The sequence below is a fragment of the Dendroctonus ponderosae genome, unplaced genomic scaffold (assembly GCF_020466585.1).
Source record: "Dendroctonus ponderosae isolate FM_Combo_2020 unplaced genomic scaffold, Dpon_F_20191213v2 Dpon_F_20191213_2, whole genome shotgun sequence".
In the NCBI taxonomy this organism is placed as follows: Eukaryota; Metazoa; Arthropoda; class Insecta; order Coleoptera; family Curculionidae; genus Dendroctonus; species Dendroctonus ponderosae.
This window is the reverse complement of record NW_026018165.1, coordinates 6,332,821-6,357,160: the sequence shown is the minus strand read 5'-3', so window position 1 is coordinate 6,357,160 and position 24,340 is coordinate 6,332,821. Positions and strand designations below refer to the sequence as shown.

Below are 24,340 nucleotides of genomic sequence, written 5' to 3'. Positions count from 1 at the left end.
ACGTTTTCAACTATAATATGAATTAGTGTTGAACGTTTCCAATTAAACAAGCATTTACTACATATTTTTAGTAATGCTCAGGAAACAAAACTAATCCAGTCCCTTAGCAATAGCTAGATAATGTATTGATTGATTGATTGAAACCGCCCTCCAGATTCTGTTATAAATTTTACATTAACTAGGGCGTTACATGGAGGCCAAGCCTCATTGTCCCATTTAAATAAAAACCTTAAAAACGGAGCTCGCAAAAGATGTGTAATTAAAGGTTAATTGATTTTGGAGTTCTTTTCGTTTTACACCGTGTTTTTGGTCTAAAAATGTTCTGCCTTTTTCAATGCTTATGAATCACGGTCGAGATTTAATAGTTGCAATATTTCTAAATAGGTTTAAGTGGTCGAACTCATCAGGTTTGTTTAGAAGTACGAGCAAACTGCAAACATACAAAAAACGATTTGCTCTTGGTATCTTCTATACTGATAAATCTATGTATGAATAGAGGAATTTTTACGTTTGATTTTCAGTTTTAATTGTGATTAAATTCCCGCAAAAAATTATCTGATCGACATCGACATGTAAATTTTCTAAAATTATTTGTTTTCTAACTTCCAGTTGCTTTTTTGCTTTGCTTTTATAATACGTTTTAATCTAGCCGAAATAAAATCCAGCCCTGTAACGATTGCCATGGGGATTCAAGCGACAATGGAATACTAGCCGATCCAAACAAACCGCCAATGTCTAAATAACAGTGAATCACTGTGAATTATATCTTTTACTCAAAGAAACATGTGAAAATTCCAAGTTTACATTTGTAATATATAAAATTTTATTATTTTGCTCCTACCACCACTTAATGGTTTTTACTTCTTGATAATAATGGAAGAAAGTAAAGGCGTCTGCAGCAAAGAGGAGGCACAAAATACCCCTGAAAGTTCTTCTAAAAAAAAATCCTCATTCATGGGTGGACAAGTGCCAAAATGGTTGGAAGATATTACAAGGTTTGCAAATAGGCGTTTTGATGCTTTTGAAGTGTTGACTAATATGGCAAATTCTAGTACAATTTCTCGCGAATATTTTGAAGATCCGGCAAATAAATCGAAGGAACAAATGCCGTTTGGACTTAACTTTAGCACCTCAAATATTCCAAATAGAATACCATACATGGAAGGAAAAATTGGAGATCCGAGAAGGTACCTACATTATTTAAGACATTTATCAGTTATTTTTTTTTAAATGCCGGATAACTTAGTTGTGTCGTGTTAAGCTTTCAAGCTCACAGCCAAATAATGACTTTTACTTAAACGTGTTTCATCTTAGTTTTGTTCGAAATCCTTTCTTTCATTTCCTTAAATATGAAGATATTGTCATAGACGTTTTGGCTGAAGAGCTATATTTTCAATTTCACACTTTGGTTGTTCTCAAACCATCACGATTAAAATTTGAGTGTATTTTTTATGGACACCTTATAACTTTTTACTGTTTCGAAATTGAATATGGTAGTATTGTATTTATTATATAATCATTTCATTGGCAATAAATCATATTAAAACTAAATTTGTTTAAGAAAAAATAAGTACCTATTGCTCTTATCTGCTGTTATTTCGAGAAGTCAAACGGCAAAGAAAAATAATTTTATTCATTATATACCTTTTAATAAATTATAAATGTTTGCAAAATATGAATTTTTGGTTACAAAAGGCTGAAGTTTACTCATTTAACATGTTGAGGGTAATTATTTAGAAATATCGTAGTCACATAAGAAACATATCAGAAAGATAAACTGGCTAGATAATATTAATGATAAATTAAGCAATCATGATATACATAAAAATGATAGGTACTAAAAATCACTCATAAATTAATAAATTTCTTTTTTCAAAAAAATAACATCCGTTTTCGTGGCACCTTTTGAAAATGAATAGAAATACATTTTCATTTATTAATTTCATACAATCAATCCTAGAATCGATATTTGAGAGAGTGGAACTAACATGAAACACCATGTATATGCACCATGTTACAAACTTTTTTGTGCCTCTGCAATTAAGAATTATTTACTATCGCAACATTATTTGTTTCGTAAATTTCGTCCAATTTCCAGAAAGGTTTCAGGACAGATATGTGAAATAATGACGGGTAAATTACTTTTCCATGTTTTTTTTTTGAGTGGACAAGAAGAACTTGCAACAATCAATGCTTGTGAGGTTCTTCTGCTAAACAAAGTGTAAACATAATAACAGAGTTAAACATAAGTTTTAAAAATTTATATTTTTCATGGAATTACATAGATTGAATATGTCAGTGTAAAAGAACATACATTTTTCATCCAATTGGTTTAGCCGTTACCTAATCGTATTTATTATTACTTAATCGTATTATTTGTGTCTCATTCGTATATCTAGATGGAAATGTCGAAAATATTGAAGTTCCAAAAACATTTTTCTAAAAATTCAAAAACATTTTAGTTGCATCTAGGTACATATATTTTCAATTACTTTAGAGCATTAGAAAAACATTACTTAATATTCGTCGCTCTATTAATTCCTGAAAACTCACTACTTTTTATTTACTTAAACATTGAAATTATTTTAAGCGTAAACAGTTCCACATCGAATTCTGCAAAATATGGGCGAAGATCGTCGGTCGCTTTGGATCTCTATAAAGAAAAACAGCCGCCAAACCTAACAATTATGTCGGACTATGTGGTGCCAAAATTGGAAGGAAATCTCGAAATAGAAACTGTTTCCAACATTGACAGACAACTGGAAAAGTCCTGGAAAAGCCTGAGCGAATTTAATCAGTCCCATAAAGGCCGATTGCCTATAGAGAAAAAACTAGCGGACAACGATACACGAATTTCCAGCAATCCCGGGTTTACAGCTTCAGGCGATCTGATACCGGGTAAGACATAGCAGCATGTGCATGTAATGTATAAATAAAAAACGCTTTATGTATATTTTCCGATAAAAGAATAAATTAATTTTAACGATTCAATGTAGCTTTCTTCGTTGTTATATCGCGGTTTTTTTTGAGTGTAGATAGAATAGAGTGCACCCGAAAGCCGTAAGTATGTGGGTTTTGATCAGATAAAATATAATTTAAATAAAATAACAAATTTCTAGATAATTTATGGGACATTCCTGATTTGCCATCCTCACCGGAAAGCAGTGAGTGATAATTTAATTTTGGATCTATCTTGAATTAACAGGATAATTTGTAGGCATTACTGAAGTGGGAGAAAGGTGTAAAAGTGAAATGTCTAATGCGTTGCCTCTGTATGAATACGGAAATATTAGAAAAGCTGCAGAAAAACACACTGCTAGGGCTCGTTTCAAGCATCTGCAACCGGAAGAATCTATTGTAACGTCGTATCGAATTTCCAAGTCCAGATCTTCTGAAACAGTTTCCAGTGATAGACTGAAAAGCTCCCATGAAAAGTCTAGTAGTATGGATATCAGTAACAGTACTAGAGAACCAAGCAGGTGATTCATTGCAAAATATTAAATTTAAAGCCATTTGATTTTTCGTATCATTTAAAGCAAGTTCGACAAACGAATGTATGACTACAAATCGCGATTAGACGAAGAGTACCAGCTCCGAGAAATGATGATCAATGAGCTCCTGTTTGAAAATGAACGGATTACTAGCTCAGGTAATAACGGTATTATTGAAGAAAATGGCAATGAAGTAAATGTTATTTCAGGTTCTAGAACAAAAAGCAAACTGCAACAATTAAGCCCGAAAGTGCACAAAAGCCATTCGAAAAGCAAGGACCAATTTATCGACAGGAGGACTAGTTATCCACAAGATGAAAATTTTTATCGTGATAAAAAGGATGATTGGGTTTGTTCAAATATTGCCAGGAGAGGTGACAGTTTTATTATACCAGAGTTACCTAAAGGACAGGTGAGCAATACTTTATAGGAGATTTTGAAAACGAATTGAATGAAGAGAACTCAAAAGAATTACCAAACGGTAAAACGTTGATAAAAGCAGAATCTTTTGAATATTCAGAGAAACATTATGTATCCATGCCACAAAGCCACAACATAATCCAATGTCTAAATAAAACAATAGGTTAAATATAATAGAGCCCACAAAAAAAATAGACACTGCATTGTCATCTTCCAAAACAGACCATATAATTTGGCACGAACTATTTTAGACAGTCTGAAGAATTAAATAAAGACACTTTTCTGATTCTTGAGAGTTAAACACATTAGGATACGTTTTACTTCTACATCGTAAACCTCTATTTTTAAATTTTAAACTAATGATGTAATCTATCACATACTATTAAAAAAACATCTAAAATCTAGCACAAACATTTAAGCAAATTATATTAATTTTAAACTGGTGATCGGAATAGGGGAAGTTCGATTATATGTAGGCATAATAGATTCTTTAATCTCAACTTTGTTCAACTTGTTTAAACATTTTTAGGTCTTAACAATTAATATTTTAACTACGTGGGGCGATAAGTATTATGTGGGATTAAACGGAATAGAAATATTTAACGAGCATGGTGAAGTTCCAAATGTTAGACAGGTAATTGATATTGTGTTTCATTATTCCTATTCCAATCATTTTGGTGTCTGCAATAAGTCAGCAGTTTGGGTTAGAAAAAATAATGAAAAACTCAATGTGAAAAAATTACGCCTCAACTGAATTGTTTTACATGGAATCACTCATTTGTGTTTAATTTTTGAATTTTGCATCAACTTCTACGTACCCTTCTTCTCATATCTTATTCCTAAATTCAGCAATTATCGAGAAATTTGCGACTGAACATTTTCTGTTAAACCGTTCTGAAAAGGACCGATTAAAAATTAAACATAACAAAGAAAGTTTTTCAGTTGCTGGGAGAAACATCTTATTTAAAATTTGAGGGACGAAATTGAATCTTATTAATATTTTTTCAAAGCTCTAATTTCCGGTCGGGATCTTCTTCATTCACGATAATATATTAAATCTATTTTGTTTGGGTGCGGTTTCAGTTTGTGTAAATAATTTTGCACAGTTTTTTTATTTTGCATAATAAACAGAAACTTTTTGACAAAGTTTTTGTTATAAATATAGCAAAACATTGTCACTTACGCAAAACTTGAAATGTTATTTTCTTTCTTATCAGTAAACAGTTTGCAATATCAGCTTTTGTTTAGATTCTATCAACATTTTATTTTATTATTTATCCATACCGTTAGCAAAATGTCTATTAATGTTAGTTAAATTCCTCTCAAACATTGCAACCGCATTTATTACTTATTTTAAGTACGGTTATTATTCTATTTCTGTGTGAACATATAAACAGGAATTAGCCAATAATAAAAAATATAAAATAACAACACAAACACAATTGAATGTTCTTATAGACAACAAAAAAAATGTGAACATGTTCTTTGATTTGTTGTTTTGTTTTCTAAACAAGTGTTTTTTCAGCACGACATACATTTTGAGAGAACTCGACGGTTATAGTTTATGTGCAATCGCAAATTTCTCTTCCAAGTTTATGTAAACATGTGCTCATTATAGTTCTAGAAACATACCGGAAATTTCATGTTTTCAAATTGAGATACAAAAAGTGTTACATTTGAAAATATTAAATAGATAAGCGTAACTTATTGAGCCACCCAGTAAAAAATAATTTATTGTCAGAGAACGGACAACCTAAAATAAAAATAGACGTATTTGAAGGTTTTTCCAAAAAAACAAACTCGGTTTTAAATAAATTTATCATAATAATAACTTACCTTATGAAGAAGAAAATAGGAACTTTAAAATGTACGGCTACTTTTTAGATTTTTGCAGTGCCTTCTGATGTGAATATTTTACCAGAATGCCAAAATGACCCTCGAGTGGTATCAAACTTATTAGACGGAGTAAATCGAACAAAAGATGATTTGCATATCTGGCTGGCGCCCTTTTACCAGGGTAGAATCCACATTATTACAATTGAATTTGAAAACATTGTCACCATTGCTATGGTCAGAATTTGGGTAAAATGAAACCATCTTTGCTAGTACAGCTCGATAAATCACAATGTGTTTGGTCTTAACAGAACTATAATAAATCCAGGATTCATTCATATCGAGGTGCCAAGGATATCGTTATGCTTTTGGACGACGAGCTTATATTTAAGGGAGAAATTGCTAAAGCGTGTGGAGGGATACAAGGAGGATTGCAGAATTTTGGAGATGTAAATCTAGATATTTGAAAATCCTTGAAAGTCATAAATCTCAATTTACAGACCATTTTATTTACCACGGACGATATAATCTTAGAGAAAATATCCCTCAATGATTCTTCATTTTTAAGCATGACATATGAACCGCATTCGCCCAGTAGAGACGAGCGACCTCCGACTTCAGTTCTATTATCTGAGGTAATTTTCTATTAGTGAGAAAACATTTATTACTCGTTAAAATCTTCCAGATTCGTCCTGTGACTGGTTTACCTTCTACTAAATCAAGTACAGCCAATACTGAACAACAATCTCAACTAGATGGATCTCCAGAGCAAATCCTTTTAGGCGCTCGAACCTTGGATTTGATATTAGTGGAAAACTGGGAAAATCCCTTGGCAACAGGCTTAACTGGAATTGAGATTGTTGAAGGTACAGATAATATTTTAAGGTAGGTACCTTACTTGTAATGCAAATGCCCGGATTAATTAAGAAAGAAGTGTGTGGTGTTCGGCAATTACTTTATTACCAATCGTAGCTTAAAGTACGGACAGCTGAGCAGCAATGTGAAAAGCAAAAATTTGAAAAATTTGGTAAATAGGGAAAATGTTACCACCGATTCGAAAAATATGTGGTGTGTTCCCTTGCAACAGGATAACGTGGTTATTTCTATTGATTTGTGTGAATTTAAGTATCTCTCCGGTATGTTCCATCAGGTTAAGTCAAAGAAATAATGCTAAATTAATGGTTCGCTTTAGGGCTCAGAGTATGGAATTACAATGAAAATCTAGAGCTCAGCTATGCCGGAGTCAAGATTGTTAAAATATTCTTGGATAACCAATTAATTACTAATCCTTCACTTAATAGCGACTATTTCTTACTACGAAGAGCTCCTGGCAACTCATTCTACGATTTTGTACAGGATATAAGGTAGATAACATGTTGTGTTAACTGCGCTTTTAAATTAGTTTTTAATAACCTGAATAAATATGTTTGGTCAACCAGCTTTGTTGAACAAGGCATAATTCCAAAAGTGTATTCTCCAACAATTGATTGCGTTTTTGGTTTTGTAATGGAAATCGTAATCTATTCAACATGGGGCGATCAGTACTACTGTGGTTTGAACGGCATTAAACTGTACGATGATAATGGTGACCTAATTGTGCTTGAGGAACAAAGTATTAATATTTCCTAATTCAAATGAAAACATTGAAAATAATGACTTTTAGATGTTTGCGCTTATCCGGAAAGTGTAAACGTGCTACCAAATGTAAGCGACGATCCGCGAACGCCAGAAAAACTTATAGAAGATGACAACGAGAACGACTCGGGTTGCCATTCTTGGTTGGCACCACGAATACCGAAGCACCTAAATAGGGTCTATATTGTAATGGACATGCCGATAGCCATTTCTTATGTAAAGATGTGGAATTATTCGAAAACTTCCAGTAGGGGAGTGAAAGATTTTGGGGTGATTCATTTGATTATATTGATAATAAGTTGTTTATGATGATGTTTTTCTAATTTAGATCTTAATTGACGATTTACTGGTATATAACGGCACACTAAACCAATTTTGCGAAGAAGAGGATCGATGCCAGTTGATATTTCTAAACGATGCCGAATTGCAAAGTGAAGATGATGAAAATTATGATTCAAACAGGTATTTGTTCCAATATGCTCCGACTTGGGCAGCATGTCGGGGAAAAATTGGGCAGCATGTAAAATGAATTTTTAGGTTCACTAATTCACAGTGATGTCTTTATATTGCCATATTAAAAGGGGAAAACTAAATTATTATCGGATTAAAAAATTTCAGTAGTTGAAAAACTAGCAAATATTACCATGCAGTCTGATAATAACGACTTTATTAAATTAAATTGTTGCAGCAAAACGATATCAGTGCCGAGCACCACACAAATGACCAAGAGCTCACCAGACACTGAGGAGGCTGATCAAAGTTTAAGGCCAATGACATGCATAAGTCCTTGTTTCAAATAGAACGCGGATTTACCATTTACGCCATACCAAAATTAATTCATATTTTGATAAATTAGCTATTTTAGTTTATTAGTTACTGCACTAACAAACTATTTTTTGCCTTTCGCAAAAACTCACTTTATTCCGGTCGCAACTTTAATTAATTAATTTTTAGATTAATCCGATATCCCTTATTATTTAATTTACCCTTCTGGCATTTAATCTTTAACCACTGGTCTTTGTTTGACCCAATAACTCAGTTATCTAATTAAAACAAAACAATATTGTATGATATAATAAATGTAATAAAAAGTTGTGGCATGATATACAAACAATAATATATGATTAATGTATAAGCACACGGATTGTCGTTTAATGATTTGAAAATCACAGCTTACATCTGTACTATGACAGTGTACCGAAAATAATAAAGTTCTAACATTAATGCAAACCTTAGGCCTAAAGACTTGCCTGATCAGTAATCGATTTCTAGTAACAATCATATCCAGGCATGGGGAATTTTTCGCTGAATGCTTCAATCTCATTGCGAAGGCATTCGACTTTAGAATTCCATTCACCACAGTGAACAGACTTTTTAAAGTCGACTAATTTAGGTCCCGACTCTTTGCCGATCTCCTTGCCTAGTTTGATTGCTTGATCTATAAATGCTGCAACTTGTTGCATGTCACTTTCTTTCAGTCCACGGGTCGTTAGTGCAGGAGTTCCTATTAAAAGACACACTGTATCAGATATTCAAGTTATTTACATGTGTTCAAGGTGGCAATAGGAATTTATTGATTACAACTATATTGATTACAAGTTTTGCATCACAGCTGTTTTCAAAGTTGATACTGAAATTTTCGCATACACACCTAATCTGATTCCGGAAGGATTCAAAGCACTCTTATCTCCAGGAACAGTGTTTTTATTGCACGCAATCGACACTTCTTCCAGAATATATTCGGCTTTTGCTCCTGATATTCCAGATGGCCGTAAATCGAGCAGCAACATGTGAACTTCTGTTCCACCAGTCACTACTTTGTAACCCTGAAATAAAAACAGTAGATAAAAAACCGGTTTTGTTGATTTATCACGTGAATAAAGAACTTAAGGATAAATGCACATGAGAGTTTACCTTAGATTGAAGTGATTCGCTTAACTGTTTTGCATTATTTATAATTTGCTGAGCATATTCCTTGAATTCTGGAGTTGAAGCCTGTTTGAATGTTGTTGCGATAGCAGCAATTGCGTTTTCATGGGGGCCACCTAACAAAAAAATTAAGTATAAACAACCACATTATACATCTCTTGGAATGTCTACCTTGTAAACAAGGGAATACAGCCTGATTAATTTTACTTTCCAAGTCGTATGGAATCTTGTCTCCCTTTGCATTCGTTCTAAACCCTTTTCTAAAGAAAATTACTCCAGCTCTCGGCCCTCGAAGGCTTTTGTGGGTAGTGGTTGTGACGATGTCACTGTACTCAAACGGACTTGATGTAACACCTAAATATTTCTTATAATATTAGGAAATATGCTCTAAATCTCACAAAACTAGCTTTATTACCAGCAGCTACTAAGCCTGATATATGTGCCATATCCGCCATTAGGTAAGCACCGACATCGTCGCAAATTTCTCTGAATTTTTTATAATCTAACGCTCTTGAGTAACAGGAGACTCCGGCTATAATAATCTTCGGTTTGAATAGACGAGCTGTTTTTAATAAAGCCTCATAATCTATCAAGCCTGTTTCTTGATTGACCTTGAAAAGTTAGTAGATATTGAAGGCATAAAATTAAAAATAAATTTTATTGCCAATTTGAGAATTAAACCAACTGGGTTTTTAACGGTTTGTGGGATTTACCTTGTATGGCATGGATTCGAAGAAAATAGACGTGGCTGAAATCTTTTTTGCGGGAGTAAAAAATCCATGAGTTAAATGCCCACCATCTGGAAGATCTAATCCCATAATCCTTCCATGCGGCTCGACAATTGCTGGAAAAAATGTTCATAAGCATTCAATTTATAAATAACTTTTTACACATTCATCAGATGTATGAGAATTACCTGTATACACTGCAAAATTAGCTGGAGATCCGGAGTAAGGTTGAACATTAACGCCCCACTCATCAGCAGATATTTTATATGCTTCAAGCGCTCTCTTTTGGCATAATAACTCTATTTGATCCACAAATTGAGTACCACCATAATACCTAAAAAAAAGAAATATCTCAAGAATGCGATTTTTTTTGCGTTTTGACAACTAAGATTTATAGTAAACATAAAACATACTTTCAGTTTCTGGCGCTTAATACATAATCCTACCATAGAATTAATTCTTATTGTAGCTGGTTCGGGTGAATATGCAAAACATTTACAACAAACAACCCAAAATAATATTATTTTAACTTAAAAAAATTTAGAAATTTAAGTCCCTTTAAGTCCGCTAGTAATATTTTTACAAATCTTTTATTATTTCAAGTATGCTTGTCAAAGTAATTCTAGTTAGCAGCCCAACATGATTACTGTTACTATTTCGATAAAATCATAGTCTGAGTTATCAACGTCTTCTATTTCTGCCTCATCTGCCGTCTCCTTTTTGGGTTCAATATATGTATTTAAAATTAATTAGAAAAAGCAGATCAGGAAATACTAACTAGGAGTGATACGGATGTTTGACTTAATATGATATGGATAAGCAATTAATTATTAAGTGACAATTTCTTGGCAAATTGATATTTTTAATTTTTTTTATTAACTTTTCATCTTTCTATAACATATTGCTGAAAAATATTCCAAAATCGATCACATCGATATGAGTAAGATAATAAGCGTCAATATTCTGTGTAATATTGACTCTCTCGACCAACAACATATTTGTTCAGGATTTTCACTCTCTTATCAATTACGTCTAATTTTAGCAACAATTAGGTAATATTTAAATTGTTAGAATACATTTAAAACATGTTTTTAAATAATAATCCCATGATTTAAATTAACACACCAGAGATCAACTAATAAAGTTACAGAAACAGCAGAAGAATTCGACAGCTTATTCTCAAAAAGTTGAACATTCCGAAAATCTCGAGGCAAATGAAATTACAATAAACTACGTATTGCACAACTTTGTAAAAAGTTAATAATCACATTACTTTTCCAGGGGATCAGATCGGGAAGATTTTGAACAGATGCAGTTTCTGTTTTTAGAAAATTAACGAAAAACCTACCAAGTAGCTTACGTGTTTCTGTAGTGTTTCATAGACTTGGAAATCACAGTTGATCAAAAAAAATAACAACCACACGAAACATACAAGGTATTTATGTCGCAAAAAGATGCGGCAATATTTAGGAGGGTGAATCGTCAGCTCAGTATATATAAAAAAATATCTAAGAAGTTAAACATAAGCCAGGAAAGGCATTGCTTGCAAGATACAGGGTACTAAATTCTAATTGCCGTTTTTCAAAAATAATTCACGTTTTTCTTAACCCATTTTGTTTTTAAATTTGGGAGCATTGTTTGTAATGGAGTAAAAATGGTTTTTATTTTTTCGCTAGTCAATAAGAGGAAAAATCTTGGAGACAACAAATTGTTATGCCTCAAAAAATAGTGAATTTTAATTAAACCCAATGGTATGCATTCTTTCTCAATAAATTTGCTATGGGATTTAAGAGTTTTAATCTAGTTAGAAAAAAGTCAGGTTTTTCTAACTATAAGCAAAGCTACGAATCTTGAAAAAATCGGTGATAAGGTATTTCAGAAAAGCCACAATTATAAAAAAATATGAAAAATCTATATTACTTAGTCGTTGGCAGCGAAATTATTTAGGAGATGAAATATACATATTTTTGCATACAAACATCCGAATATGCGAATGTTAAAGTCAAAGTATATGAACAAACCAAGCAACTGGAATTTCAGTAATTATCTGGCAGAATCAGCCAGTGGCGTTTCAGTTTAAATTAAATTTTCTCCTTTAACTTAGAAGTAAAAATAAAACTTTTTTGCCTCCGCCGTTTTTCTAAGAGTATGCACTCCCAAAGTATTATTACTCGCTACAGGAATCAATCCACTCGAATTAGTATTCTATAAGGCAACAATTAGACCAGACTAATGAGTTACGTCGCTACACCATACTACTAAGAATATATTTCCCAAACCTCACCGGCAAAAAAAAAGAGAATATATTTATATAAACATTCTTGGACGGGCCACAAGCTATTAAAAACGCATCCAAGATAAGAAATACAATTAACGGAAAAAAATTGCAAAATTCCAATGGGATCAATCAACCAAACGAACATTAACCAAAACGCACCCAGAAAAGAATTTGTCAGTACGAAAAAAAATTATTAGCGTATTTTCCTACAACGGAGATGGAAGAAGAACAAGATATTGTTAATAATAAAAACCAAGCCAATGCCTACCTTGCCCCTGGTAGTCCTTCAGCGTACTTATTCGTCAAGCAGGAACTGAGACAATTTAATACTGCCATTGAGGTAAAATTTTCCGATGCAATTAATTCTAAGCCTTTTAGTTGGCGTTGCTTTTCAGCCTTGATAATTTCGAATAATTCAGGATCGCTGTCCCATACAGTCTGGTGCAAGATTTTCGAACTCATCCTGTCTACTTGTCGAAATAATACTTTTTGACTCTGAAACAAGAATAAAAATCCATTAAGAAAAGTTCTTTCGAAAATTGCAAATACTAATGATTTTTATATAGAGTGTTCCATAATTAAACCATCAACTTTCTAGGGTAGATAGGAGAGACTACAATAATCACGTTTTGCTTTCAAAACGCATATGAAAAATGGAGAATATTTGAATACAGACTGTTGAAAATTGTTTTAAAATCGTTAATTACCTAATATGTAAATCGCTTCAGATGATTTTAATGGATTTTCAGGAATGTATGAAATACATCTAAAAAAATGCAGTATTTTTGAAGCGCGATTACGCTATCACTGGTTAGTTTACTGCAACAAGCAATAATTCTCACAATTTATGAGTGGAACAACTCGGAAACAAAGCCGAAAAAATTTGGGTTGGTGGTTTTATTCGTTTTCTAAAAGAGCAAAATTTTAGTTTAATGTCAACACCTTTATCGCGAAAACAATTCGTTTTTGGACATATGTTTATAAAGCAAAAAACGATTGTTACAATGTTTCCTACCACTCCTGCATGTAAAGGTAAAAGTATCTGGTAAATTCGAATTGACCAGCATTACTTAGTAGGCAATTTCCACACGCTGCAATTTAGAAACGTATCGAAACAATAAAAACTTCAATTGTGTTGCACCATTATATTGGCTGGTTTGCTGCAATAATGTGGTAAATTACGTGCTTGAGAATAAAGAATAGTGTTGATAAAGCCGCGCTGAATGAAAGAAGCTGTTAAATTGCACAAGTTATATTTCCCATTATTATCACAATGATCCTCAATAATTGGGTCTTATAAAAACATTTAAAATCGCCTTCAACTTGTACTGTCAAGAAGTTTTAAAAAATATTACATTTTTATATTTCCTGACGTTTCTGTGCTAATATGAATTAAACTAACTAAAATTTTCCTTTGTAGTCATTGTTCTTCGAGATTTCTATCATTTTCATTAGGGAAACTTGAATATTATAACTATAATTGGGTTACTTTCAGACATTTCTATACAAAATCTATGGAATTATATGAAAATCGTGACTGTTTCAAACTAACTGTACAATTTACGCAAATTAACTAATATAAATACAAACTTGAATAGCGCTGAATCCCAGTCGAAGCACCGAAAATATCTTCATTTTTTCCGAATTTAGACAAAAAAATACATTGAAAATTGTGTCAACAAATCAAATAGGTTAATTTTTACTAACCTTATAAGAAATAACTGGTGACCGAAATGCAGCTAAAATTGACCCACCAAACACGTAACTCACGTGTAGAAGACTTGTAAATGGAATATAAATAGTTCAATTCAATTTATAAGAAAATTATTAATGTTATTCAGATCTGATAACCTCACAGTAACGCATAAAGGGTCAAATAAATCAATTACACAATTATCAATTGCTACACAGAAATGAAATAACAAATGTTGCAATTCAACTGCTTTCGATCTACGGCTGCCGAACGCTTTACACATGGGATTTACACAATCTAGTCCAAGAGAAATAAAAAAATAACAAAAACTAGTTTATATTTACCCCTTCTGTCAACAGGTGTTTACACGTGGCTGAAAAGCGGGAAAACATGTCGTTTTGAACTTAAAGGTTGCCTAGCACAAGTTTAGATTATCAGTAAATGAAAAATACATGTATACTGTGAAGATATTTGTGCTGGAAAATAGTCTCACATACTCACAGAATTATTGTCTGTTTATTTCACAAACTGTCTTAGTTATCTGGCTGTTATCATACATTTATGAACCTTTGGCCTTTAATCAAAATTAGCAGGGGGTCGTTCTTCGACATCTTTTTTGTTATATTAAGATTTGGTTTTAAATCAGTGCTCAGGATTTTGTGGCAATTAGTTAGATAAGATTAAATTATTTTTTCCATTTATGGTGTATGGAAACATATAGCTTCAATTACGTCATAAGAAACGGGGTTAATTGGAATGACTTAAAAATGACAACAATCAAAATATTTGATGTTTAGGAAAATCAAAATTGTAAACAAAGCTCAATTCCGGTCTAGGGCTTTTGTTAATTCGATATTTTTAATTAATTTAGTGCTTGTTACAAGTCGCTTGTAATTTCACAGTGCATTTACACCCCATTTAATCGATACCACAATGGAAACTAAAAAGCCAGCTTTCTGGTGGATAAAAACACCGGAAAAACAACTAGATGAAAGTGACAAGCCCATAGTGCCCAAATTAGACTTAAAAAACCTGCATCCCTCCACTAGTTTTACCGATATTCTTGAGCAAAATAGTGCCTCCAAGCATGGGGACCCTGACATTGATGTTGGCAGCATTATTGAGGAAATAAATAGAGTGGCAGCCCAAAGCCCGTTGGGGCCCTTTGAAAGTAGCATTGCTGAAAGGAGCATTGATGATATTATGAAGGAAGCGGAAAAAGTTTACATGGAGAGCTCGAAGAGCTTTGAACAGTTAAGTCAGAGATCGAAGACTTCCCAAAATATATCTGAACTGTTGAGCAGCAACTCAAAAACATCCACACCCACTCCCAAAAGTTTGAGTCCTCTGCCTATGGATCCTGTTGATAAATATGACTCTAGCTCGGATTATAGTGACGATTTTTCACAAAATAGCAAATCTGAGTCAGGTGAGTAACCATTTTAAAAAATATAGAACTTATTCGTTGTTGGAGGAACTCATTGAACAATTTGCACGCTTATCGGGTTTTTATAAAATCTGCGTTAGAAGAGCACTTGCAGAGAGCAAGAAGCATTTATATTTTAATTATTTATGTGTATTTGTATTGTGTAGATATATAATTATAATTTAACAGCTTTGTCTAGAGCTTCTATGTCGTTATCAGCTTTTTCCCGTCTTTCATTCATTCACACGTCTTTTTTCCTTTCCACTCTTCAGTCTTCTTGACTGTATTTTTGGAATTGAAGATAGAACAAGACGGTAATATTTGAGTCTTGTATAATCATCATATACAGAAAAAAACGCACTTTTATATCCTTTTTCACGCTGCCACTATGCTTCTCTATTGTGACTTTATTTCCAAAGCTTAGATGTTTTTATTTTGACTTGCACATATTTTTATTCCTCAGTTATTTATTTCTTCCTTCACTGTTTAAATTTATTCGGAAATCTTGAGCCTTCAGTAAATAAAAATTCAAATGCCACACTGATGGTTTTATTACTAATACATATTAAGTAATGCAATTGTTTTTAAATATAAACACATATGTATTGATATATTGTGACGATTTAAAATTATACATGCAATTAATATACAGATTACGTTTCATATTAAAGGAAACCAGGTAATTCACTTTGGGAAGATATAAAATTTTAATTATTTTAGTCATTTCCATTTTTTGCTTGATGGGACAAAAAGTAGCCACATTTTTAACTGTTCAGGCAAATCCACGCAATTTGAACTTTCTAAATTGATTTAAAATTCCTCTATTCACTGATCTCCATAATTTCGGTATCTTATCTATAAGTGCATACCTCCTTTTTTATTCAGACAAACTCTCGACTGGTTCACAGAAGTTAGACACTCTCTGTAAGGCTCTAAAAGAAATTGATAATGATAAAGACACACTAGTAATTTCCAAATCAAAAAGTTACGATGAAACATCAGATACTTTGCCAAATTCGCCTAGAGCAGCGAAATCTACTAGTTTGGTTAAAAGATCGTTTAAATTACCAATGAGCGCAACCAGTATATCTCCGAGACAAAGTTTCAAAAATAGTCCATTCATGAGTACAAGAACAAGTCCAGAAAAAAGTCCAAGAACTCTGCATAGTCCTGTGATGAATTTAAATGCAAGTTTGGCTGAATCACAATTAAAAATCGCTCAGCCACCAGACAAATCAATCATTGAACCTTTCAATGTACCTGAAGACAGTAAGAAAATTAGGCAATTAAGTGAGGAAATTGAGTTCCGGAATAAACTCATCAAGACTTTGGAGGATGATAATGGGATATTGAGGAAGGATATTCAAGAAATGAAGGTGAGTAATTAAAGAAAGGAATACTAGTAGCTGATATTATTTATCAAATGACGACAATAAGTATAAACGCTATAAACTACAAATAAATAAATAGTTACAACAAAAATCAAGAATACTTCCTGGTGCGACTTGTTCTCTGTGTTATACAACGTTTCATATAAATGATATTACACTTAAACTGCCTACCTATAGGTAATTTACAGAGCACCACCCTAATATTCTAAAATACAAACTAAAAACTGATATATAAAAAACATATGTATATCTTACGTAAAAGTAAATTGACAACGCATTAAACCGAAAACCATACTTACATCCGAAGTTATTTTATCAGTTGGCTTATAAAACATATATTATTAACCTGATTTTCCTTTAATTGCGATATAGTTTAGAGATAATGTAAATTAATTACCGTAGGATATTCCTAATATCACAGCTAACCACTCAAAAGTTTTCCAATCCTCCATGTTTTAAGCAGTGTATGAGGCCTCAGCTATTATTTTCACTGCGGCGAGAGCCTCTTTTGCTGTTGGTTGAATATAACTGGCTGGTAGAACAAAACCGTATCTTCCATTATCTCTAAGTTCAATCGTGTAGGCATATTTGATTTTCATGGTGCCCTTGGCCCAATCATCAGAGCCTCCCGCTGCTGGATACAACGTATTGCCTGCGATCAAATTATTAGTTTAAGAGAAATTAGATTTAAATCGTTGTAAGTGGTAGAGTACCTGCAGGTCCAACGGTATATGAAGGTCCTCCTGCACCCTTTATGGCTTGTGCCGCCTTCTGGCCTACTGCCTCCAAGTCTTGATAGTCTGGAGGAACAACTCTGTTGTAACCCCATGGGTAAAGAATATATTGTCCATAGGAATGGAAGGAAATGTAGCCCTTCCATTTCGCACTTGAGCCACTAATGAATTTTTGAACGGCAGCAGTTTCGGGTTCTGAGAATGCGCCAGATCCCCCATAAGTTTCGGCACAAGGGTTTTTCGATGATCCCGATCCTCCCCAGCGATACCTGTTTTGATATATGTGCGATATATGGTTTGATTGAGAACTCTAAAGCGTATCAAATTACCCAAAGTTTCTGTTTAAATCAATGCCAGCACATCGACCAGACCCCCTTCGATTTTTCCTCCACAATCTGTCTACAGTATGAGTGTATTCATACCCATCTGGATTAAGTAGTGGTGCAAAATACCAGTCAATGTTCTGGATGTACTTTGGCTCATTTTCCCAATTGGAAATGAACTGATTTATTATGTACGTTACTGTTGCTGGCGTGATCCATTCTCGTGCATGTATACCGCCTGTTACGTTACGTACAATAATTAACATCGTTTGAGTTGATATCAGGTCTGCTTAATATTTACCGTCAATCCAAATTGCTTTATTTCCTGTTTGTCCATTGGATATTTTAAGTAACCTAATAGGCCGTCCATTAACGGAGTTACCAATGGTTTGGAGTTTGACCAAGTCAGGATATGTCTCAGCTAAAAAGTCCAAATACCCTTGAAGATCGTCTAAACGATGATAGGCCTGCCATGTCAGCCTATGACCTATGAGTCAAATAAAATTTTTAGAAATAGTGCTTGAATTTGATTGAATATTTACTGCTTGGTGAAAGATATAATACAATAAACACAAACATGATGGTGGTGTTTGATGGGAAAAATTCGCCCCCACAGAGTACCACAACAACACAACACGCACATGCTTAAACATGCTCTACATACTCTTCACTTGTCGTATACGGACCCCAATTAGCAGTCGGCCACAGTTCCAATCTATAACCCATTGAGGATAAGCCTCTCCAAGCATTGTAATACCTTAACGGCAGTTTTTTTGCTAAAATATTTGATGATACTTTCAGTTGTCTATTTCTGTTCAAACCGTCTTTTAAAATATCTTTTATTTAAGCGATATAACTTGAAAATATATAGGATGATTCAAAGGTACTCTGACAAACTTTAGGAGGTGATTGCTGACATAATTTTAATATGTAAAGTTCTAATAAATGGAAGTTCTGAAGCACGCTACGAAAATTCAGGGTGTTAAAGGTTTTACTAATAAACATAAAAATTAATGAATATATCCGATACTGCTAGATAAATTTAATGGCATTAGATATCGAATGGCCATAATTCTATTGAATTTTTGCGTCTACCATTGGCGCGCGTATCCGCCAAAAAAACTCATTCAATTGCTTGTATAATTCCAAACAAAAAAGCTTTCTTGAGTTTCCTCTTCATGTGTACAAGAATCATTGTTGAGTAAAACAGTAAAAATCATATTAAAGTAGATCTCGGAATTCTCACATCAACAATTAGTTATTTTAATTCAATCTTTGAAATTATTGACGAATTATTTTACTAAGTAGTAGTGACTCATAGTTGGAGCTGGGAATGATTTTTTAAAGTATTTTTTAGTTGAATTAAATAGTCTAAGCGAAATAAAATTTAACTTCGACTGATTATCCATCAATTCGGATCAGTTTAAACAATCTTTTGCAATGGTGCGTTGTACGAAGAAAACTCAAGGGCGCTTTTTTATTCGGATTTGAACAAGCAATGAAACGGTAAAATAAGAGATATTACTGAAATAGTAAAATAAGAGATAATAAGAAAATAATTCATTATAAGGAAGAATTTATGTATCGTACATTTCGGTCTTGTTGAATCAGAATGAATACCAAGTTCTTTTAAACAATATAAGTTTATTTCATTATTTAATTTAATTGCATATGACCTGTAATGAAATGCATTTTCCATCGTATCGTGAAAATAGAAACGTTACTAAACAAGAGTTCTTTTGTTTCAGAGTTTTGAGAATCTTATGATTGATTAATGTTTCGCAAATATTATACCTTAATTTGTATTATGTAATAAACACATTGTGATTAATAACTGTGCTAATTAGTCCCAATCGCTTATCACACAGGCATTTATATTCAAAAATCTTCTAAAATACCTCGTCGCATTTGAAAACATCCACATACATTTAACACAGTCCAGCAAAACAGTATGTCTTGCATAAGCAAAAGAAAATTTACCGCTTGGCTATTTTTTCTTCATAAAAATATTTTTTATAAAATTCTGTGCTCACAGAATAAATGTGGAATTGAGTATTGCAAGTTGATGAATAAATAAGTAAATAAATAAACATATAATTCTAAACACACGTATTTCTGAGGCAAACGATCCTCACACATCAAAAGTCCTAATTTCTACTTTCCCTGTAAATAATGAATCTGTAAAATAGTGTCCCAAGCCAAAGTTAAAACGAATTTAAAACATTTATATTCTTTAACTATTCTGCACCCAATGTGCATATGTGGGAACAATGGTCATCTCTGAAATTGTATAACTGCATCAATAAGCTGATTAATAAAGTTTTGTATGCGAAAATTTCAAAATTACGTTAAATGAAGTTCACCGTTGATTATCGCAGAAAACGTTAACCGTTGATTGAAAGAGCATATACTCTTTAACTCTCTAACGCATAACGTTTCGGATTATGACCCGATTTCCTGGGAAAATGGCTCTCATGCATCGGATATTCGCAAATTCCAATTCCTCCAAATAACGCAATATTCACAATGCGTCAGTTAATTTAAATTTATAAATAAATTGATGGTCTACGATGTTAATATTTTGCCAGACATTAAATCCATGTTCATTTATTGTCGCTGTGGAATTAGAGATTTTACTTACCGTTTCTGTTATCAAAGTCTTCCTCTTCTAGTGGAGGATTTTCTTCATCTATAGCTGCTTGTAGATCGTCAATTGTTATGTCGTATTTGATGTTTTCCGCATCCAGCGCTTTTCTAACTTTATCTCTTGCATCGGGTTTTACTAAAATGTCCACTGTAGAGGCATTTCCTCCCCACATTGTGATTTCTGTAACAAATTTGTCTCTTCATGTGTTAAATTATTTGCATTAAACAGTTTGCAGAAGCAACTGCTTGGAACGAGTTTGGCTTGTTATCAATAATTGCTCTAGAAGTTCGATGCTGTATCGTGAATACGAAATTGACTTTCTCTTCACTTCAATTTTCGCTTATTTAACAACACTTCCAGGCTGGCGACTTATCGACGTTTTATTGCCCGATTTTTCCTAATCATTAGAAAACTTTGCAAAAAAGCCACCGTTCATTAGCGAAAATTTAATCAGTGAAAGTTAATTGTAGGGCACAAATAATAGACGATTTTACAATTGCTTAACTAACTTTCCTTATGGTTACATAATTTACTTTCCTGGCTGTGTTCATTTTGTAAGTTTTCCTGCGTTTCAATAATACATCAATTTTTTTTCACAATTTTATTTTTATTTATTATTTCGTACAATGCAACTGAAAATTAATAAGTGTTCTCTTTTACTTTTATTTTTCTTTCAATAAAAAGTTTTTTTTGCGAACAAATGTACTGGGTGTTCACGAGGAAAAGCATTTTTTTGTCAATGATGAAGATATTTAGACTTGTTCTGGGTTTGCGTTTGATTTTATTTGGCGGCGCTTCGCCAAGAAGTAAATTCTTTTGAATTTTTGAGTTGATTAATACATTTTATTAAACACTGGTATATCAGCAGTATGAATAGGTTTCTAAACAGAGACCCTGAGCTGACTCGAAAAAGTTGAAGAGTTTATTTCTTAAAAGTTGTTTTCATTTTGGGAATTAACTGCTGTTAATAACTAAAACAAGGTAATGATTACGATTGGTAAATTTCGTGCATAAGTGGATACTTTTGTGAAAATGAACAAGAAAAACATTTCTATATTATTTTTGGTGAATAACATAGTTGAAGCAGTTGTAAAAACTAGAAAAAATAATTGAACTTTCTTCCTGGATATCTTGGTTGAGTTTGATATATTTTACAAACGGCACACTTTAGTGCTGTTGTTTTTATACTCGATAATTATTTCTTAGACAGGAATATTAGAACAGGAATGAATTTAAATTTACAAATGTTATCAAATACAAAGTGTGCAGTTTAAGACGCAAATGTACGTCCTGTAAACGGAAAGTGTTTTATGGCACGAATATTTTCATTATATTTAACTTCTTAAACGAAATGAAAATCGCAATTTTGTGAAACAAAAACATAACACATGCATTATAAGTTACATTAGTAGCGCATCTAATTTGTATGATGCGGTTTTGGCTTTTGTATAATTCAGTATAAGTAGCAAATTTTTTATAGCTTTTTCACGAAAAGGCAACTTTTCGTATCGGATTTAATTATAAAAATAGCAAAAAATTAGATAGAATCTGAGCTCATTTTGAGTAAATCCCTTATACATACCTTCTCCATCTCTTAGTCCAGCCAACAGTTCAGCCTTCTCTTCAGTGTCCACTAAAATTTTCCACAACTGACTACCCCGATATAAAACTCTACCCTCCGGTTGGATAAAATCGTCATCAAATGCGACGTTTCCATCGCTAAGTCCTTTCGTTGTTTCGTTCGTTATTAGACCTTCATTGTTTGCAATAGTGGTTGGTTCTTCGCCATCTGCAGCTTCTTCGATTTTAACACCAGGAATGTTGCTTTGTTGTTCAGTTAGAAGTCTAAAATAGCACATTAGTCGTATAGCGTTGTCTTATTGAGAGAACATCGACTGGACTTACTTGTGCGATCGGGTGATACGAGCGATGGTACCATCAAGACACCCCAAAACCACCACAAGCACCACAACTAGAACCGCGACCTTCGCCATGACCGAATGGGTCCCCCGCGAACCACGACCTGAGTTTTATACGAAATTGGTGCCCATCTGACCCGGATCGAATCAACGGTACCAATAGTAAAAGTCGCCCGGTACCATCGTAAATCTTATAGGCTACGGAGCTTTTTCGTTTTTGTTTTGACTCGTCGTGTGGGTGGGTGGTGGTTAATCTGGTTCATGCCCTGACTTTGAGGAAATCACACAAAGAAGATATGTGCAAAGAATCGGCTTGAGAACAGTAGTTCATTAGCTGTAAGTAGAGCGTCTTGTATGCTTCAGAGCTGTATGTACTAAACTTAATGATGGATGGTTATCGCATGTATGCAGGAATTTCCTGCTTCTGAAGATCTTAAACATTTATTTGCGATAAATAATTTTGATATTATTCTAGTCCATTTCCAAATTTTTTCTTTAAATTCTCATTTGGCTCCAATGGTGCAACTCTGTAGAAATCTCTTATTTTGACAACGTTTTCAAACCAGCTTAAGTGGCCACTAAATTCCCTTCAGTTCTCCCCAATTAAGCAATTTTCGTATATGCTTAAAACACTATAAATTTATAAGCTATTTAGACAGCACATTTCTACATATTATGATCCTTGCATAAGGTTTTTAGAGCCACTCTGTATATTTATTGACAATTTCCATTTCTTATGTTCCTACGGAATTATATTTAACTTTGTACCTAATGCGAAATACACAGTGGATTTATGTTTGATTCTTTGGAGATTTTTATACAGAATATTAGAAAGTCAACTTTTATAAAATCGAAAGTTATTGAACATTGAGTTATAAATAATTATAAATAGAAAGTCGGAAGTTTTCAAGATACAGGGTGTTTATTAATTTCCTTTTTGGTTTTGAATGTGCTTTTTTGTTTTCATATGAAAGTCGTTGAAGCTTTGAACATATAGTTACTTTGAATCTGTTAACTCTCAACGTAATACAGGGTGATACTTTTTCAGGGACGAAAATATTTCAACCCTTTCAATTCTGTATTTTTTCCTGCGTGCATACTGACTTTATTTAAAATCGATTCTACCACATACCATTATTGAAAATAAACTTATATAGCAAAATTAATCTTCACTAAAGTTTTAGTTGAAATTTTCCTAAAACATGGATTAAGGAATTAAAAAATACTTTACATTAATCTGTAAATATTAGAATAAATTAATAATACTCTACTTTCCATAATGAAAGCCGGTTTCTACTTATTTACAAATGAATGCAGAATATTTATTTCCAAATGTTACTTATTTGCATTTCTTAGCTTAATAATATAAAATTAAATCGCATGACCTTATTTTAAATAATATGCAAAAAATTTAAATATTTTGGCTTCATGTAAACAAAATACGGTAAAAAAATATATATTTAACATATTAAGTCTAGCAGCTAATCTTTGCACCTAAATAGGTACTAACTTAACAAAATAGCAGAGTTTGCAAACTACATTTTTTAATTTTTGTTTCGTTTTACATTTTACATGTTACGTTTACTACTATTCACTGAAACTTTTGTTGGTAATTTTGAATTTTTCTTAAATAAAACAATTATGAGATACAGTTTTAAGCAAATTCATGCGAACGATGTTAGGTTTGCAAATAAAAAATGGTAAAAAACAATTAATACTTGACTTATTATTATTATATTAACTAGACTAATTTATTTTTTATAAAATGCTGTGAGCATATTGTTAATCAATGTTTTCGGAGAAAGCCACCAGAAACTACTTTTTGCTCATTTCAAAGACTAAAGTCCAAACACTGCTTAAAAACAGCGAGGTTAAAAATTGAGTTCTCCAAGA

At 32.7% G+C, this 24,340-nt stretch overlaps 4 protein-coding genes across 7 annotated transcripts in view; 2 read left to right on the top strand and 2 right to left on the bottom strand.

Moving 5' to 3' along the window:
- Positions 1 to 601: 601 nt before the first annotated feature.
- On the top strand, positions 602 to 8,523 carry LOC109538264 (katanin-interacting protein). Its single transcript, XM_048663955.1, has 17 exons — positions 602 to 995; positions 1,053 to 1,187; positions 2,591 to 3,164; positions 3,218 to 3,479; positions 3,537 to 3,649; positions 3,701 to 3,903; positions 4,441 to 4,545; positions 5,796 to 5,993; positions 6,056 to 6,193; positions 6,245 to 6,379; positions 6,430 to 6,629; positions 6,717 to 6,880; positions 6,937 to 7,108; positions 7,184 to 7,356; positions 7,408 to 7,649; positions 7,708 to 7,841; positions 8,068 to 8,523. Exons 4-17 carry the CDS (start codon positions 3,253 to 3,255, stop codon positions 8,177 to 8,179), a joined length of 2,316 nt encoding a protein of 771 aa, XP_048519912.1. The 5' UTR covers positions 602 to 995; positions 1,053 to 1,187; positions 2,591 to 3,164; positions 3,218 to 3,252; the 3' UTR covers positions 8,180 to 8,523.
- Positions 8,443 to 14,518, bottom strand: LOC109538262 (serine hydroxymethyltransferase). 3 transcript variants are annotated; one of them, XM_019905419.2, is made up of 9 exons: positions 14,352 to 14,518; positions 12,583 to 12,809; positions 10,225 to 10,370; positions 10,022 to 10,152; positions 9,724 to 9,919; positions 9,480 to 9,662; positions 9,294 to 9,424; positions 9,031 to 9,205; positions 8,443 to 8,883 (listed from the first exon to the last, which is right to left on the bottom strand). In XM_019905419.2, the coding sequence occupies exons 1-9, from the start codon at positions 14,397 to 14,399 to the stop codon at positions 8,648 to 8,650; spliced, it is 1,473 nt and encodes a 490-aa protein (XP_019760978.1). In that variant the 5' UTR covers positions 14,400 to 14,518; the 3' UTR covers positions 8,443 to 8,647. The 3 variants fall into 3 exon arrangements, with proteins under 3 accessions (XP_019760978.1, XP_019760979.1, XP_048519913.1); XM_019905420.2 differs by having other exon boundaries at positions 14,022 to 14,367; XM_048663956.1 differs by lacking the exon at positions 14,352 to 14,518 and adding an exon at positions 13,905 to 13,943.
- Positions 14,519 to 14,771: 253 nt separating this feature from the next.
- LOC109538261 (centrosomal protein of 162 kDa) overlaps positions 14,772 to 24,340 on the top strand; it is a 16,558-nt gene continuing 6,989 nt past the window's right edge. Inside the window, exons 1-2 of one of the 2 annotated variants that reach the window (XM_019905417.2) lie at positions 14,772 to 15,436; positions 16,319 to 16,809. In XM_019905417.2, coding sequence (XP_019760976.2) covers positions 14,941 to 15,436; positions 16,319 to 16,809 — 987 coding nt within the window. In that variant the 5' untranslated portion in view covers positions 14,772 to 14,940. The remainder of the gene's footprint in view (positions 15,437 to 16,318; positions 16,810 to 24,340) is intronic. The other variant, XM_019905416.2, reaches the window with a different exon arrangement.
- On the bottom strand, positions 16,831 to 22,776 carry LOC109538263 (carboxypeptidase B). The gene is made up of 7 exons (XM_019905421.2): positions 22,434 to 22,776; positions 22,111 to 22,373; positions 20,523 to 20,708; positions 18,183 to 18,368; positions 17,888 to 18,119; positions 17,538 to 17,827; positions 16,831 to 17,476 (listed from the first exon to the last, which is right to left on the bottom strand). Exons 1-7 carry the CDS (start codon positions 22,520 to 22,522, stop codon positions 17,280 to 17,282), a joined length of 1,443 nt encoding a protein of 480 aa, XP_019760980.1. The 5' UTR covers positions 22,523 to 22,776; the 3' UTR covers positions 16,831 to 17,279.

Excerpts from the sequence above, each read along its gene's own strand:
- LOC109538262 (XM_019905419.2), bottom strand. The coding sequence starts at position 14,399 with ATGTTTTCCCGCTTTTCAGCCACGTGTAAACACCTGTTGACAGAAGGG. Across the intron at positions 10,153-10,224 it reads TAATTTTGCAGTGTATACAG|CAATTGTCGAGCCGCATGGA; the intron begins GTAATTCTCATA and ends CATTTTTTCCAG. Across the intron at positions 9,425-9,479 it reads TGTATTCCCTTGTTTACAAG|GTGGCCCCCATGAAAACGCA; the intron begins GTAGACATTCCA and ends TTTTTTTGTTAG.
- LOC109538264 (XM_048663955.1), top strand. The coding sequence starts at position 3,253 with ATGTCTAATGCGTTGCCTCTGTATGAATACGGAAATATTAGAAAAGCT. Across the intron at positions 5,994-6,055 it reads TTGCTATGGTCAGAATTTGG|AACTATAATAAATCCAGGAT; the intron begins GTAAAATGAAAC and ends TGGTCTTAACAG. Across the intron at positions 7,109-7,183 it reads GATTTTGTACAGGATATAAG|CTTTGTTGAACAAGGCATAA; the intron begins GTAGATAACATG and ends TTGGTCAACCAG.
- LOC109538263 (XM_019905421.2), bottom strand. The coding sequence starts at position 22,522 with ATGGCGAAGGTCGCGGTTCTAGTTGTGGTGCTTGTGGTGGTTTTGGGG. Across the intron at positions 22,374-22,433 it reads CGTATCACCCGATCGCACAA|ACTTCTAACTGAACAACAAA; the intron begins GTAAGTCCAGTC and ends GTGCTATTTTAG. Across the intron at positions 18,369-20,522 it reads AGACTTTGATAACAGAAACG|GTCATAGGCTGACATGGCAG; the intron begins GTAAGTAAAATC and ends TTTGACTCATAG.